The sequence below is a fragment of the Rhinolophus sinicus genome, linkage group LG10 (assembly GCF_036562045.2).
Source record: "Rhinolophus sinicus isolate RSC01 linkage group LG10, ASM3656204v1, whole genome shotgun sequence".
Classification (NCBI taxonomy): domain Eukaryota; kingdom Metazoa; phylum Chordata; class Mammalia; order Chiroptera; family Rhinolophidae; genus Rhinolophus; species Rhinolophus sinicus.
Genome location: NC_133759.1, coordinates 57,485,947 through 57,503,243, shown reverse-complemented (window position 1 = coordinate 57,503,243; position 17,297 = coordinate 57,485,947). Strand labels below are relative to the sequence as shown.

General features: G+C 44.5%; 1 protein-coding gene across 5 annotated transcripts in view; it reads left to right on the top strand.

Moving 5' to 3' along the window:
• Positions 1 to 14,189, top strand: part of PRICKLE2 (prickle planar cell polarity protein 2) — a 338,765-nt gene extending 324,576 nt beyond the window's left edge. For all 5 annotated transcript variants that reach the window (XM_074313240.1, XM_074313239.1, XM_019728352.2 and 2 more), the window contains one exon: positions 8,318 to 14,189. In XM_074313240.1, coding sequence (XP_074169341.1) covers positions 8,318 to 9,192 — 875 coding nt within the window. In that variant the 3' untranslated portion in view covers positions 9,193 to 14,189. The remainder of the gene's footprint in view (positions 1 to 8,317) is intronic.
• Positions 14,190 to 17,297: the final 3,108 nt, after the last annotated feature.

Sequence of the window (17,297 nt, the reverse complement as noted above, 5' to 3'; positions counted from 1 at the left end):
CGAACCAAGTTTTAATATTGATCAATTTCGTCCTTGTAACTGTACTGGGTCAGTGAGAGAAGCTATTTTAGTCCTACTGCAATGCATGTCACTTCCGAGTCCCATGCTGGTTCAAAGGCAAGTGCCTAGTGAATGCTGCTAAAAAACAAAGGCTCTTCCCTGAATGGGGGAGGCAGCTGAGCCTGGGGGCAGAGCAGGGGGTTGAAAATCATAAGTGCCCATGTTCCTTCCTTTCCCCTCCTCCGGCCGCTCCCTCCCCCTCGACAGCAGCAGCTGACAGAAGGAAATTGTTTCTTGCATCTGCCAGCACTTTTCCTGGTACCTTAGGAGCAAAGGCCAGACGTGCGACTGCTAACACTCACAAGCTGCTGATCACCTGGGACGACTAGATAGGCCGGTGACTGGAATAAAGAAGTAAGAAAGATGCATCAAGGGCTCGCGATTTCAAAAGCTTCAATAAGACGGTGAAGACCTTAACCACAGGGAACTCTTGAAACCCATTAAGGGAAGGACAGACTGTCAAGAGTGGGTTTGTAGAGAGGAGTTTAGGAGGGGACAGCTGTGCAGTTCCCTGATTGTGGAGACAAACCACACCCAATAGTGGGATGCACTCCTCCTTCTCTAGAAAGAGGGGCCCCCGTCCTATCTAGGACTAGGTCAGGCTGATGTTTGCTGTATGGGATGGAGCAGGCCTAACCCACGGCTGCTCCTGGAGGGTCAAGAGTGGGGTGCTCCTTAGCCTGAGGTCAGCAGCTGCTCCAGAATCGGATCTATTCAAGCAGTAGTTCTCCGTCTGGTGGTGTTGCCCCCCAGGGAACATTTAGCAATGTCTGGAGGCATAAACTACAGAGGTGTTACTGGCATCTAGTGGGTAGAGGCCAGGGCTGCTGCTACACAGTCCACAAAGCAGACGTCAGCCCCACAACAGAGAATTATCCTGCTCAAGATGCCAAAAGTACTAAAGTTGAGAAATCCTGAATTAGAGTATCTGAGGGTATAACAATGTGGTTTCCGAGAATAGGAGCATCTTTAGTTACGAAGAATATTTTTCTGGAAACTGCCATCTGGCACTGTGTCCCTCTCACCCTCAGGGGCATTGCATCACCAGGGGCTCCTCTGCAAAAGCAGATTCAGAGCCTGAAAGTCTGGCTAGGATGCCACTGCCCCTGGCCCACAGGGCACTCTCTGAGGAGCAAGGGATTTTGAGTGTGTTCATAATATCCCCACCTCCACCCCGTCTTTTCCTTCCCCCTCTCCCTCTCTTTCTATCCCTGTCCCCCAGCTGTCCCTGTCACACTCCGTTCGAACCATTCACATCCGGTCACCAAATAGTATGTGGTGGTGTTTAAACTTCACTGCGCAGATAGCAGCTTCTCTCCAGCTGTTGCCAATTTAAAATTCAGGGTGTTGAAATCAATTGACTTAGTTAGGAAAAGGATCCCAAGGGACCTGATCAAACTGCCCCCCCACACACACTTAAATAAACTTGTACCTCAAAGACATTTTTTGCATGACCAGAGACACTTAGATGGTGAGAGCCCATGGCTTTGGGGATGCTCAGGCTTGCTACGCTTCAGAGATGGCACATTCGCACTCTAAACCATAGGTTGACTGTTTCTAGAAAGGGCCAGATAGTAAATATTTTAGGCTTTGCAGGTCATACAGTATCTGTCACAACTACTCACTTCTGCCAATGTATCAGGAAAGCAGCCATAGACAGTATGCAAATAAATAGGTGTAGTTGCATTCCAATAAAACTTTATTTACAAAAACAAGTAGTTAGCTGGGTTTGACTCATGGGCCAGTTTGCAAACCCCGGTTCTAAACAATTCCTATTTCTTCATGTCTCTCCTTCAGCGAAAAAAAAAAAAAAAAATCATAGGGGGAAAACCTTACTGAAAGAGAGTTAAATCATCAGTATGAGTTGTAAATGTCTAGAGGGCGAAGGTGAGTAGGTACTATTTCTTTTACTGCACAGAAATGTGACATGTAAATGCACCTTTTAAGTTGGCAGAAATATACCTCTGTCTTCCTATGCCTTTTTTTTTTTTTTTTTTTTTTGAGGAGTAGAAACAGAAAGGGCAATAAATAAGGAACAGAAAGATGTACCAAAAGGGCTGCCCTTAACATTTAAGTCTGCATTTTCTTCTCTTTGGATTTGAGTGCATACCTACTGCTCTTAGAACAGATGGGAGGAGGGGAACAGAGCAAAGATTGCCTATCTCTCACATCAGACCCAGCGCATTTTTTGAAGGTATTGATTTTTCTCATTGTCACCGGCTTCTGTGAGACCTCCTATTTGCAACGAGGGGACTTTGCTGAGACAGAAACGCTGATGTTGCTTACAGAGCCATGGCTGCACCTTCGTGTTGACAGTTTAACCACCGAGAAGCAGAGGCTGCATTCAATACTGATTTCTCCTTGTTGGTGCAAGGCCTGTGGGGCCTGAGGGAACCTGCGGCCCTGTGGGTGTCGACATTTGTGTAGCTCCTGGCCACACTGACCCCTGGGATAAAGAGAAATCAAATCGAGGCCTTTAATTCCACACTCACCATCTAGCACGTCTCACAAAGCCTGCATTATTTGGAGAGGAAAAAATCCCCCTCTGTCTATTTACAAGACAGAGTTCCATTTGAGAGGAGAATGACCTGGCATCTGTGTCTCATGCTACCAGGTTCTCCAGAATGTGTTGGAGGCACCAATGAGGCCGGTGTTAAATGTGTGGTCAGACTGTGGGCTTCGGCTAGAGCTCTCAGGAGAATGGGGTTTGCCGTCTACCCCACCCCTACCACACCTGTGCTTCTGCATCCATACACGCTCACATACACACAACATGGCTTGGGCGGCAGGACAAGCAAAGTGCATTGATTGCAGGAAAGCAGAGTGGCATCTGGGAGCCCCATTTGGTTGGACTGTCTTGATTTGCAGTGTTTTGACAAATAAAGAGTTGAATTTCGTCTGGGTAGAGAAGTAATCTCCAGCTTCAGTGTAGAGCACAGATTATTTTAACAGTGGTTCATGGTCAGTGAGCATTGCCAAGTGCGGGTCACGTTTCTCAGATTCGCTCATTCATACAATCATGCATTCATCCAGTATCTGTTTGCCTGTTGCCTGGGTATAAAACCCTTAGGGCATGTTCTCTTTCTTTGGGAATTTTTAGGCCCTGTGCGCTTTCTTCCAGCATATTGAATACCAGGTACTGAGGTGGGCACCCAGCAAACAGGAGCCAGTCCCTGCCCTGTTGGAGCTTATAGACTAGCCAAGGAGATGGAGAGGAAATCAAAACTACACAAATGTATTACCGTTGTGATGAGTCTTAAAAAGGAAAGGTACATTTTTCCTCATCTAATAGTCACTACAGCTTTCAAGTTTGGATACTATTGTTATGTTCATTTTACAGATGCATCTCAAGAGATTTGAAAGTGGCCCCAAGTCACCCAGCCAGGGTGACTCTCCAGTTCTGCTTATAGTTATTTAGAGAGAAAGGGCTTATCACAGTGAGATGTGATCTGTGATAATACAGTTCTATCTTGGGGACAAGCTGCTAATTTAAACAGACCTCCAGAGCTATGATTAATAAGACAAAACATTTTTTGCAGATCAGGAAGCTAATAATAAACCATGTGTTCTTCAACTTTAAAATTGGAAAAGCCCCAGATACTGAGTGGGCTGATTACTGAACTGGCAAAGACAACGAACGAGATTGACAGGTGTGACCGCGGTTGGCATCCCACCCACCTGAATTACAATCAGTTGTTCTTTCAGTCTGGCTCACTCTGGGTCAGAGGGTGGTTGCTTTTTCCTGGCAGTGGGCAGGCAGTGTGAGGCTTCTTGTGCCTCAATATCACAGATATTTACCAGCATCAATGGGGTGCCAGGGAAAGTGCTAGTTCCGGGCAAGTGTAGTGAACAGGAAAACAAGATCCCTGTTCCCGGGGGATATCCATGGAGCTACAAATTTACACATAAATTGAAGAAAGTCAGGGTGGGGGGCTTTAAAAAGAGTCCAGTGCTACAGAGTGACTGGTTGGTGGGGGAACAACATGTCTTTAGAGTGATCTGGGCAGGCACCGCGGAAGAGGTGACAGTTACGTGAGGGCCTTCACGAGAAGTCAGTTCTGCAAAGGACAGGGTTTTCCAGAGGGGGCTGGAATGAGCTTGCTGTACGTACGTTGGAGGAGGAGGAAGCCTGTAAGTGAGGCTGAAGCAGGGAAAGCCAGGAGCAGCACTGAGTCAGTGATTTTGGATAACCAAAGGGCCGTGAGGTCTGCATAAGGACTCTGCATCCTGCTAATAATGAAATTAAGCACAGAGTGACCCCATGTAGAGGCAAGTACACAATTATTGCTAGTCTGTGGGCAACACTGGCCATTTTGTTCATGCCTTGCGTGAACGAAGACCCTGAAGAAAAATCTGAGATGAGAACGTTGACATTTCTCCTCTCTGGAGTGAGCAGTCCCACCCCCATGTCTGCCAGGGGAAGAGCTTAGGTGGAGGTAAAGCCCATGGTAGACCCTGCTTGAGCAACAGAAGGGCGGCAGGGTTAAAGGCATCCTGAGATTACCCAGGATGCAGAAGCACATAGGAGAGGGCAGGGTCACCTCCCAACGGAACTGAAGCTGCCCGTCTTCACCATTAACCCCCTCAGTAAAATAGGAGTCTCTTCACATACAGGACTGTCTCAGAAATACTTGACTTTGGGCTTCTGAAAGTCAGGTTCAGGAAAACAGCATGTCTGAGAATTTGCAGCATTTGCTGACCCTAACTCCAATCCAGGGTGTGAGCAGAAAGCTGGGCACAGATCATTGGGCTGCCTGTGTAGCTTTTGTTTCTACATGTGATTTTTGAAGAGTTTTACTCCCTCCTTACTAGCGTCCGTCTGCTCACACTACTCACTCATCATCTCAGGTTGCTACTCTCCTCTCCTCTCCACCTTCAGATTGGGGGCGTTCTGGAAGCTATTAGGCTGTTGTAAATCAGCTTTTGTGATGTGTACGTCAGAGATAAGCAGCAGGAAAGCAGGAGATGGAGGACTCAACTCCTCTTGCCCTGACAATTATCCCAGTAATGAAATGAAAACACAATATGTGACTGGAAAGTACGCTGTTGGTCAGAATAGTTTCCTCATAGGCATATCCTACATTTACACGTGGCTCTCTGATGAGAACCTTGCTTTATTTTTACACCATTTTATTGAGGTATAACTTATGTAGGATAAAGCAAGTAAATATGGAAACTACACCTCAAGAAACTTTTACGTTTGTGCATCCTTTTATAATCATCACCGAGATGTAGATAAAGAACATTCCCAGTGCCCTAGGGGTTTTCCCTTCTACCCCCTCCCACTGTTCTGACCTCTGTCTCCACAGACAGCCTTAGCCTGTTCCTGAACTTCATACAAATGGAATCATGCAGCATGTACTCTCTTCTGTCTCTCAGCATTTTCTATGAGATTCATCTATGTTGTTGGATGTAGTTATTCATTCTATTGATGTGTAGTATTCCAGTAAATCAGTTTCCCAGCTGCGGCATTGATGTTCTGAGCTGGATAATTCTTCTTGTGGGGAGTGTTCCTTCTTGCGGGGACAGTGAGGTATTTAGCATCTCTCTGGCCTCTACCCACTAGGTAGGTGTTGGTAGCACCTCTTGCCCTTAATTGTCCCTGGAATTAAAAACCATCACATCATATAAATACACTACAATTTTTTAGAAGCTTTTAATTTGGAAATAATTTCAAACTTAGTGAAAAGTTGCAAAAATAGAGCACATAATACTCACAATACACCCTTTACCCAGATTCAGCTATTGTTACATTTTGCCTCCATGTGTTTTATCATTTTTCTTTCTCATACACAAAATTTATTTCTGAACCATTTGAGAGCAGGTTGCATCCACCTTGGTCATTTACCACTGTGTACTTCTGAGTGTATTTCCCAAGAACTGGATCTTCTCCAACACGATGATAATTATCAATTAACCACAGTCAAATTAGCATAATACATTTATCAATTGCCCATAACCCAATTTTTGTCAGTTGATCAACAATTATCCTTTATAGCATTTATTTTCACTACAGAGCAGGTTCCAGTCCAGGATCAGGTATTGTATATATTTGCCTTAGTATCTTTCAATCTAGAACATTCCCTCAGCCTTTCATTGTCTTTTATGATACTGAATATTTTTTTAAAGAATACAGTCTCTTTTCTTATTAACAGAACATTCCTCACTTGAAGGTTTGTCTAATCTTTCCTCCTGAATACATTCAGGATATGTATTCTTGACTGAAAGACTACATGAGTGGTACTGTGTCCTTCTTAGAATGTCCCATCTGGAAGCACGTGAGGTCCAGTGGCACCTCGTCAATGATGGGAAGTGTGATCTCCACTGTATAGTTACTAAGTTTTCCCTTGCAGCTAATAAGCTATATGCGGGGAAACATTTAACACCATGCAGGTATTATGCTCCCCCATCAAATTTTACTCCCCAAATTTAGCATACTTTGACTCTGGCATGAGTCTTTACCTACAATGGATAAAAAATGATCTTCCAGATCCAGCATTCCTTCTCTATGCTCTCACTCTGCTTAGCACTCTACTGTATACAAGAACCCACTCTTTCCCCCCGTTTATTTATTGATGTGTTTATCTGTTTTCAGTATAGAGTCATGAATTCCTTTCCCCCCCCAGTGGGTTATAAATCATTACTGGTTTAAATGCTCAAATTGCTCAGCTATGGCTAGTGGGAGCCCCTTGAAGTTGGGCCCTGTGTTTTTCTGACAAACACCATCAACTTTTATTTTTTAACATTTCCTTACTTTTTGGCATAACAAGATAGATGTTCCAGGCTCACCTCTTACCTTCCCTTCTGTGGTCCTAGAATCGGCCATTTCTCCAGAGTCCTAGTTCCTTTTAATGGGGAATGACAGAAAGTATTGCAATATATTTATCCATTTACCTGTTAATTGACATTTGAATTGTTTCTAGTTCTGTGCTACTCTAAAGAAAGCTTGTCTGAATACCCTTGTACATTATTTTAATACCTTTGTACATTTCTGCTGGGTATATACTCAGAAGTGGTGATGTGATGAAAAGTCAGAATCTCCACTCTGGTTATGTACCCAACAGAAATGAATACATAAGCCCATAAAAAAAGGACACAGATATTCAATGAAACTACTTTCATAATGTGTGAGTATGTATATATGGAGCTTTAGTAGATACTGCTAAGTAGTTGTTCAAAGTGCTCATAACATTCATTTTGTCCGAGGAGCAGAAGTCATTGGCCCCAGTGGGTGGGGAGAAGTAAACAGTGACAGGGGACATCATGGGCCATTGCAATCCAAAGACATGTTGTCTGTGAGCAGAAATAGCTTGCTCATCCTTTCAACAGATAATGAATGGAAAAAACTGAGATTTTGCCACCTGGTCCACTCTTAAGCCTCTCTTTTCAGAGCTGCTCTAAGACGGGCAAAATGGAAGCTACCAAAGCCAAGGATCTCCCACGACCTTCAAACCTGTTTTCATCTCAGAGATCCCAGGGACAGCACTTAGGGAATGCAGGTCCATTGCCAGGGGCACCTGCTGTTAGTGAGCATTAGGGTCACTGCTTTGTTTTAACAATGCGTCCCCGAGGGAAGGAGGAGACCCGCAGAGTCCCACTCCCATCTCCGGGCTGATGGGGGCCCACTTAGAACACTGGAACAATTACTTAACAGTCTCTACATCCGGGGACTCAGTTTTCAAGACATTTGAGAACAGGGGCTGAGGGACAGCAGGGCCCTCGGGAAACTGCCAGAAGCTAACAGGAAAGTAGGAAAGTGAACTGGTCCAGTATCGTGGGATGAGGTTCTAGGCTCAGTGTTGCCAGGAAGTGTTTGGGCGTGGCCTGGCCTCTTAGAGCTTAAAGTTTCCGCATCCAAAATATCTGTTCTACATAGCTTATAGTACATCATTAGAATCGAAGAGGCAATTGAAACTCTCTTTAAATCGGAATTCTAAACAGAGGAAACATCATACACAAGATACACAGTGGGCTCTTAGTAACTTTGATGAGCCGTTCTAGGAATTAACTCATAAAATGCATCTCTGTGGATGCATTTTAACCAAGTGTCCCCTCTAGGTGGACATTGCCCCACTGTGCAGTGGGGAGAGCCCTCCTACACCCTCTCTGAGAGAGCCTTTGTGCAGCGTCCAAACATATGGGCAGTGACCCCTGAATAGCTGATGGACAGCAAGAGTGACCCCCACTGCTGCACATTTGTATTAACCTCCATGGTCCTCTTCTCTCCACCTCCCCTCCCCCACCCCACCCCCCACAGGCCTCTCAGCCGACGGTGGCGCCAAGCGCCAGGAGCACCTCTCCCGGTTTTCTATGCCTGACCTCAGCAAAGACTCTGGAATGAATGTCTCCGAGAAGCTGAGTAACATGGGCACACTTAACTCGTCCATGCAGTTCCGCAGTGCAGAGTCAGTTCGCAGCCTGCTCTCGGCCCAGCAGTACCAGGAGATGGAGGGGAACCTCCACCAGCTCGGCAACCCCATTGGGTATAGAGACCTGCAGTCCCGCGGAAGGATGCATCAGAGCTTTGATTTTGACGGGGGGATGGCAGGCAGCAAGCTGCCAGGGCAGGAGGGCGTAAGGATCCAGCCCATGAGCGAACGCACCCGGAGAAGAAGTACTTCCCGCGAGGACACCCGCCGCTTCCGACCTCACCGGTCCAGGCGTTCCCGACGCTCTCGCTCGGACAACGCCCTCCATCTGGCCAGCGAGCGCGAGGCCATCTCTCGGTTGAAAGAAAGACCGCCACTACGAGCCAGGGAGGACTATGACCAATTCATGCGCCAGCGGAGCTTCCAGGAGAGCCTGGGCCAGGGGTCCCGGAGGGACCTGTACGGCCAGTGCCCGAGGACTGTGTCGGATCTGGCTTTGCAGAATGCCTTTGGGGAGCGATGGGGACCCTACTTTACCGAGTATGATTGGTGTTCCACCTGCTCCTCCTCCTCAGAATCTGACAACGAGGGCTATTTCCTAGGAGAACCGATACCCCAGCCAGCCCGCCTGCGATACGTCACAAGCGACGAGCTTCTGCACAAATACAGCTCTTACGGCCTCCCGAAGTCGTCCACGTTAGGGGGCAGGGGACAGTTGCACAGCAGGAAAAGACAAAAGAGCAAAAACTGTATCATTTCTTAATCTGATTGGGGTTAGGGACTGGGGAAAGATGGGAGCTAAGAATGTAAATTCAGAAACTTGCACTGTTTTAAATTTTAAAGCGCTTTTTGGGGTGGTTACTGGGGGAGAAAAAGGGAAGTGCTCTCAGTTGATGAAGGCAAGGTTACAGATTGACTCAATAGGTAGTCACAGTTCTTGGCATGTTGAATATTATTTGCACATTTCACTTTGGAAACGCTGTAGACTCGGAGGCCAGGGTTGGGCGCCCCTCCCGTCAGTGTGTTGAGTTGCCGCTCTCAAGATGGCAAATTGTTTCCCGCTCGCTTACGTCCTCTCTGGTTCTCTTACTGTTAGGGCCCCTTTTCCAGTAAGTAATTTGTTTATTAGCCAGGACCCAAGACTAAGTTATTTACATGTCCATTGTAAATGCAATGTAAATGAGAGTTCTGATAAAATATTTTTGTATTTTGTAATATGAAAGGAATTTCTATATCGTAGGCCTCAGCGAAGACGTGCATGCACACCCAGCCTTGTCTTTGAGTGATACTCAGAGGTGGTCCGGGACCACCTGGCTTTCTTTCTTTTTTCTATACAAATTTGTTACATGTCAGTGAGACCTTTTTCAAAGGAGTTTATTCAATTAGGCTTTTTGTGGCTAAAAAACAAAAACAATTAACTATTATACCCAAAGCATTTTGTGCTCTATTCCTTCTTAAGGAGCCATCCTTATGTCCATTCCCACCCTCAATAGAATCTATTCTCTACAAAGTGATAGTAATTTTTTAAAATAACAAACATAGCTTTTGCCAATTAGCGAAACCAATCAGTGTCAGTAAAGTTCTGTGAGAAACACCATCCCTGCTGGGAACCCCAAAGTTGCTTACTATTGGTCTCTCCTTTGGGGAAAATAAAAGTGACTGTGAGTGGTGCTGTCGTGTGATGTCGGCATGACGTTGTTTTGAATGTGGCATTCTTTTCTGGTGCTCATGTTTCCTGGATTATATTATCTGCTTTCCTTTACCAAGGCAGACAGAACAGCTGCCTTAGCCTGACAACCGCTTGTCCTCAGTGCAAATGAACTTAGGTGCAGGAAGGTTCTGGTGGGGCTCTGGGAGTGTGCTAGAGTATATGTTATGCATGGAGGAGAGAATATGAAGGAAGGTCAGGGCGAAGAAGAACTTCTGGAAATGAGCTGGAGGAGAGGTGACAGCCGCCTTGAAGAGCCCCAGTCCAGTGCTTGTGGAAAGAATTGGGTTTAACGCACTCCACAACCAGAGTATCTCAGTGACCCAGAAAGGTTGAGCTGCTCAGGAGGTTTCAGTATAAGGGTCTTAAAAAACAAATGTTGTTGAAAGGAGGATTTCCATCTTGAACTTCGGGGGACATTGGTCAGACAGAAAATGGGCTCAAAGTGAGTTTGCTTCAAGAAGACATTTAACGGTTGTGTTGTTTATAGTAAAATAAAACTTCCTACCTTGCTTCAGTTAAAAATGAAGCGCTTGCTGTTTCTTCCATTCTCCTCCTCCCCTTAATGGATCGTGGCAGTTGAAATACTCCATCGCAGGACCCACCTGTAGTGAGATATCCTGTTGGTGTAGTGCACAGTGTATCTCAGCGGCATCTGCCATGGTGAGGTGAGCGTGGTCTCTTTTCAGTGTAGTAGTTAATATTTTCTAGTATTTTTTTATGGAGAGAATGTGAAAAGTGGCTTTTCAGACACCATGCCAAATGGGTCTGGGGAAAGGATGGCTGTAAAGGATGTGGAAATGGCACTCCATTCAGGATGTATTAAAATAATTTGCTTTTCAGGTATTAATATGACATTTGTCATTGTCACTGATTTTTTAAAAAGCAATGCAAATGTTGGTTGTGGCTGTTTTCCGCATGCTACCTTCATATCTAAGTGCTTCATTAATTATCCAAGTATAGTAAGTCTGTAAACTGCTTGGCAAACTGATTTTAAGAAATAATGTGCAACACCACACTACTAAAGTGGCAAGTTTCTGGTAGAAATTGGGCTAGTCCAATTTGGAGTTTTGAGTTTCTTGATTGAGGATAAAAAGGCATTTTGGAAAAAGAAAAGCGTCGATCACTTAACCTAGCAAAAAGCTGAAAATAATGTAGGTCCTCTGTGGCCTGGAATCCAATGAAAGTAATTCTCCTAGTAAATGCTGCTTTCTAACTCTGTCCTTTGCAGAGTACCTTTTGCATTTCCCAGATGAGGCTTTAACCACCACCAGCAGAAAGAAGGTGGCCTAGAAACTGATCCATAGTAACCAGTACCCAGAGGGGTTAGAGGAATGAGCAGTTTCAGATCTGGTCGCTCAGGGAGCATCCAGCATCCAAGCTGGGCCGAGCTTGAGATTTAATGAGGTACAAGCCTCTGTCAAATTGTCTACCCCTCCATCTGTTCCACCACTGCAGGTGTCCTCTCCCCACGCCACATGCAGCCAGCTGCCTTACAGAACGCCCAGGGAGGACAGCTGAGTCCTCACAATGAGGATGGGAGTTCCACTTGTTGGTGATCACTTACACGCAACATCCCAGAATCCCATTCCCCCAAATTCAGTGCATTCTTTTCTGAGGCAAGAACTTTCCCTGACTCCTCCACCATAGCCATGAGTTCTTCTTGGCCAAGTTTCGCCTGTGAGTGGGGCCCACACTCATCTCTTCTTAGATCATCACTTCATATCCAGTAGACTGTGTTTATAGAGGTCATCTTTTCCCAGTTTCCTCTCTGCTCTACTGCCTTGGGATTTTTTTTGTTTTTCTACCTCCCCTCATATGGGTCTTCTTGTCTTTTGGTTAACACCACAGCTTTAGAGTTCAGTTCCTGTCCTACTGCGCCTCAGTTCAGTGGCAAAGACCTGGCTGTTTCCCAAGAAGGAGAGGTCATTGACAGTTTCCTGAACGGCCCTGCCAATGCTACCACTCTTGATACTGTGAACAGGTTTCTTAGCAGGCTGATAGCATTGAGCGTGACATTTAGGTACCCTTCCTTTTGTCATATAGTTCTGGGGACTCTACCAAGGTGAATCAGTGAGGGAAACCAGAACTGGGCTTCTTGGTTTTGCATGTGTTCAAAGGGGGAGAATCCCTAGGGTTGGTGGTTGGACACCTTTCCACATTCACCTTCTGTTCTCTAGTCCTTCCTTTCTACCCTCGGCCAGCTCAGTGACCAAACAATTTTGTATTTCTAATATGGGACCTGGAGGCAGCTCTTTCTCATCCTCTTTCCCCTTTCTGTAGGATGCTCCTGCACTACAACAAGATTATATTTCCTTCTCCTCCTGCAGCAACTTTCTGCTTCTTGGGTACCACTAGCCAGTTTCGGTGGGGACCAGTGATGACATATATGTAGCACATGCTCTGCCATCCTGCAACCTGGGCAGATATAACCGATGTGTCACTGTAAACTTTCCAGAGAACGTGGATACAGCCTCAGAAATCTTGCAACGCTCCAACCAGCCAGAGCCAGTTGATCAGAACTAAACTTATTTGTCTGATAACAAATCTTATTTGTAACCTGATTTTTATTTGTCTTCCCACTCTGGGCTCTTTGACCATTGGCCAAAAATAGTACAGCAGCCATTTAGAAAGCATCATTCATAAATAATTGAGACTCCAATTCCCATCTCCCCAGATCGTGGATGCTAACAGGATCTGACTTCTTTAAGCTAAACGAAGACAAATCTCTTTGACCTCCTTTTCCCTTCTTGTGTTCTTGGCAGCCTCTGTTCATCCTTTTGCAGAGGTCAGATAAGAGTCCATCTTACTATTCATTTAATCCCACCTTTTAACGAGAAATAACACAAATATTAAATTCCAAAGAGAAGTGCTCTTTGTGTATTTCTGTCTAACAGAAACCAGATGTTAACACCTAAGAAGGAGAGTCTGTCTATGACAAAGGGAAGTTGAAGGTGGAGCCAGCTATCTGAATATTTCATGCCAGAAGAGTTGCTATTAGCAAGCAACTGTTTAGCACCTTTGTGGCTTTGAAATGGGCTCTGCGGACAGCATTCCAGGTACAGGACTCAGCCAAGCCTCCTCTGCTGATTTGAAGACAGTTTCAGATTGCTACCTTTTGAGGTATATTTCTTTAAGCACAAGAGAAGTAGAAATGAGGAGGGTTGTGCTTTGCCTCCAGTGGTTGGTTCCTCGGGGACCTCAGCAGACACCAATGCTTGTATGTCTGACCACTTGGAAGCAGCCACCAAGGTTAGGATCAAGAAAGGATTTGATTCTTTTTCCATTTTCTCATAATAGTAGCCCGGTCAACACAAGACTCATAAAACATGACTCACTGTTGGGAGCTAAACTATTTTATAAGCTTACTTCCTGCTGACAAAACTAGCTTCCCTCAAGGGGAATAAAAAGAAGGCAGGGAAAGTCATGTAATGTTAGGACTTCTGTGATTTAGAGATAACGAATCCGTAGGATAGAAAAAAATTATCTTGTTCTATCCTGAGACATCCTTTCACCCTACTGGGCTTTTGGCCGTCGATGTTCAATAGGTCACTGGCCAACCTTTTCTAAAATTTTCAGAGCTAATTACTCACCAACAAGGTCTGTTCTCAAGTCCTTTCTGGTTGATTTCTATATTTTCCCAGAAAGCATTTTGGTTCTATCATGGACCCTGACTTAACACTCTAAGGCCAATGAGTCCTCTGTTTTCCTTAGCAAATTAGAACTTTGGCAGTTTTCCTTCTCCTAAACACATTCTTTCCTGTACAGGATTGCTTTGCCCATCTCCTGATTTAATTCTAAGTAATTAAACAAAACCTCAGAGGTCCTGAGAAGGTGAGGCAGGCCAGAGTCTGTGCTGTGTGTCGAACGTCGAGCTGTTTGTTAAGAAGGTCTACAACAGGCCTTTGGTGTAGGCTCTGCCAGAGACTGTTGTGAACACTTTGCTTGAGATCTGTGCCCTGTAAAATGGATATGATGTTTTACTGATGTCTGTAATACATTTGTAAACTTCCAATAAAATTTGAATAAAAGAAATGTTGCCATTCTTCTCAGTCCTCCCTCGCTTTCCAGATTTTTAAAAATCTTTGCCTTTTAGCATCTCAACAGAGAAGAGAGAGACTACACATGTCAGGAGATGAGATTTACTATAGAGATGAACCTAATTAGTTGAATCAGAATTTCGCAACCTCAGCATCACTGACTTTTGTGCCAGTTTATTTGTTGTAGCAGAGACTGTCCTGTGCTTTGCAGGATGTTTAGTAGCATCTCTGACCTCTTCCCACCAGATGCAAGTAGCACCCTTGCCCCGAGTTGTGACAACCAAAAATATGATCCATACATCACACCCATTAGGATGGCTACTATCAAAAAACAAAACACAAAATAACAAGTGTGGGCGAGGATGTGAAGAAATGGGAACCCTGTGCACTTCTGATGGCAATGTAATATGGTACAGCCTCGTGGAACACAGCAGTTCTTCAAAAAAATAGAATTACCATGTGATCCAGCAATTCTATTAGTATATACCCAAATAATTGAAAGCATGGCCTCAAAGATGTTTGTACTCCCATGTTTATAGCGACGTTATTCACAATAGCTAAAAGGAGGAAGCAACACAAATTGGTGTATGAACGGATAAAGAAAACGTGTTCTATGTATACAATGGAATATTAATTCAGTCTTCAAAAGGAAAGAAATTTTGACACATGCTGCAACATGGATGAACCTTGAGGACATTATGCTAAATGAAACGAGCCAGTCATAAGAAGACAAATGCTGTATAATTCCACTTACAGGAGGTACAAAGAGTAGCCAAATTTGTAGGTTGTTGCCAGGGGCAGGGGGTTGAAGAGAATAGGGAGACGTGTGACAGTTTTTCAAGATTAAAATTCTGGAAATTGGTTGCACAACAGTGTGAATGTGTTTACTGAACTGTACACTTAAAAATGGTAAATTTTATGTTATCTTTATTTTACCTCAATTTAAAATTAGTATCACCATCCATAGCTGATTGTCCCCTGGGAACAAAAAATCATCTCTGGTGAGAACCACTCATTTAAATGCTGTGCCTTCTTAGCATCTCTGTCCCTTGAGTATTCTTGGAACTGACTCCTATCCAGGCCACACAGTTAAGTTTCAGTTATTAGCAGGAATTAAAACCAGCAGATGACCCTAAAATATTTGTATTTGCTTTTAAGCAAATAGTAAGTGGGCTGTTTAGAGAGTTATATGCACAGCTGTGTTCTGGTTAGGATGGCATTAATATCGTCTGGAAGCCAGAACCAAAGCAGCATGAAAATTGGATTTTCCCACATCTGATCTACAACATTTAGGAGCTGCTGGATACGGTAGTATCATTTATTCATTTATTCAAACATTTATTCAGAGCCTGCTCTATGTCAGGCACTGTTCTAGGTGCTTGGAAAATAGCAATGCACAAAACAAACAAATCTTCCTACCCTAAAGGAGCTTACAAGTTGACTTTGTACCAGGCAAGAAATTCGGAACAGCAAATATTCTCACTTAACCATGAGGACTTGGGATTTGGAGATGAGTTATTTTACTCGCAGGCCTTCTGAGAGCCTTGGAATGAAGACTTACGTCGTGCTGAAATGGCAATTACGTGCCATGCCGGTTCTGCACACAGACCCTTGTGGAAAGCATGGCCATCAGGCAGCCATGGTTTTACTAGTTGACCCCCTCTTCCTCCTCCTCAGCCAAAGTGACTCGCATCAAGAATGGCACTAGCCACCTAACACAACACGGTAACCTGGACCAATCAGATTCCCTCTCTCAACCTTAAAAACCAAGGAATTCCGAGAGAACGGGGCATTTGGCAGTGGAAAATGAAGCTAAGAGGATGTGTAGGAAGAACAGCTAGGAGGTAAAGTTCAGCCCACAAGCATCCTGGTAACATGAGGGGTGAAGAAGCAGAAGTGATGAGTGAGCAGACGCTCAGGCTGAGAACAGGTCCAGGAACAAAGATGGATGTGAGCACCGAGAGATCTGAAATGGCCCAGAGGAGCTGGTCCCAGGACTTCCTCACCTGCAAACAGATTCCAGTTCCTGCTCTGGAGGTACTCTTCTAGGATTACCTGTGAGTTTGGTCCTTCACACACCTCTTCCCCATTATGCTTATGTATTAGTACACTAGACACCCACATAAACTCTTAGTTGCACTCAAGTGTTCCTTGCCACCCTAATTAAAGCATATGGAAGATGAATTCTCAATACCAGCCACCACACCTCTTTTTTGCCCCACTTCCTCTTGAGCAACTTAATCCCATCTCAACCATTTACTAGTTGTATCATCTTGGGAGATACCCGCATCTTCTCTAGGCCTCAGTTTTTATCTGAGAGAAATGGGGAACAATAGAGTTGTGTAGATTTACTGGAATAATGCATGTAAATCCCTTAGTGCTGTGTCTCCCACTGTAAGAGCTCAAAACACATGATCTGTTGCTGCTGCTGCTGCTGCTGCTGCTGCTGATGATGATGATGATGATGATTTCTATCCCATCCAAAGATAAAGGGTGGCAGGAACTAGATATCATTGGTCTAAGAGTGTTCATTGTCTTGTCTTTGAATGTCAGCATTAACTAATGGTTAGAGACATCCCCGAAAGGCCTGAATCTTTATTACAACACATATAAGAAATGTCTGCAAAGCGTATTAAACAATGAAAATCTCCTGGTCCTGCCCACAGAGGTTATGGTTCAGGGGATCTGGGAAAAAAACTCAGAATCTGTGTTTTTAACAAGGCCTTCCATTGCATTCTGATCTAACTGGTTTGAGGATCACAGTTCAAGAAATTCTGCCTTAGCATTTGTTTGTTTTTTTCCAAATATCTGGGAAAAACAAAACACACCAAAAACCTGTCTCCCAGTTCCACTCACTTCAGGAGAATCTGATAACAAGTCCATTGGTCAGGATGGAGAGATCTGAGCCTGGGGGCAATTCTGAGGACCTGAGGTATATTCACTTCATCACAGGAGTAACAGTCTTCAAAAGAAAGAAATGTCATTTGACTTTAATTTTTCTTGAGTGACATAGATCACTACTGCACTAGAAGAGGGTGGGCTTATTGCAAAACACAGTCTCACAATTGTGTGTGGACTTGAGAATTGCTACTTTGGGCTCATAGCCAATGGCTTTCACAC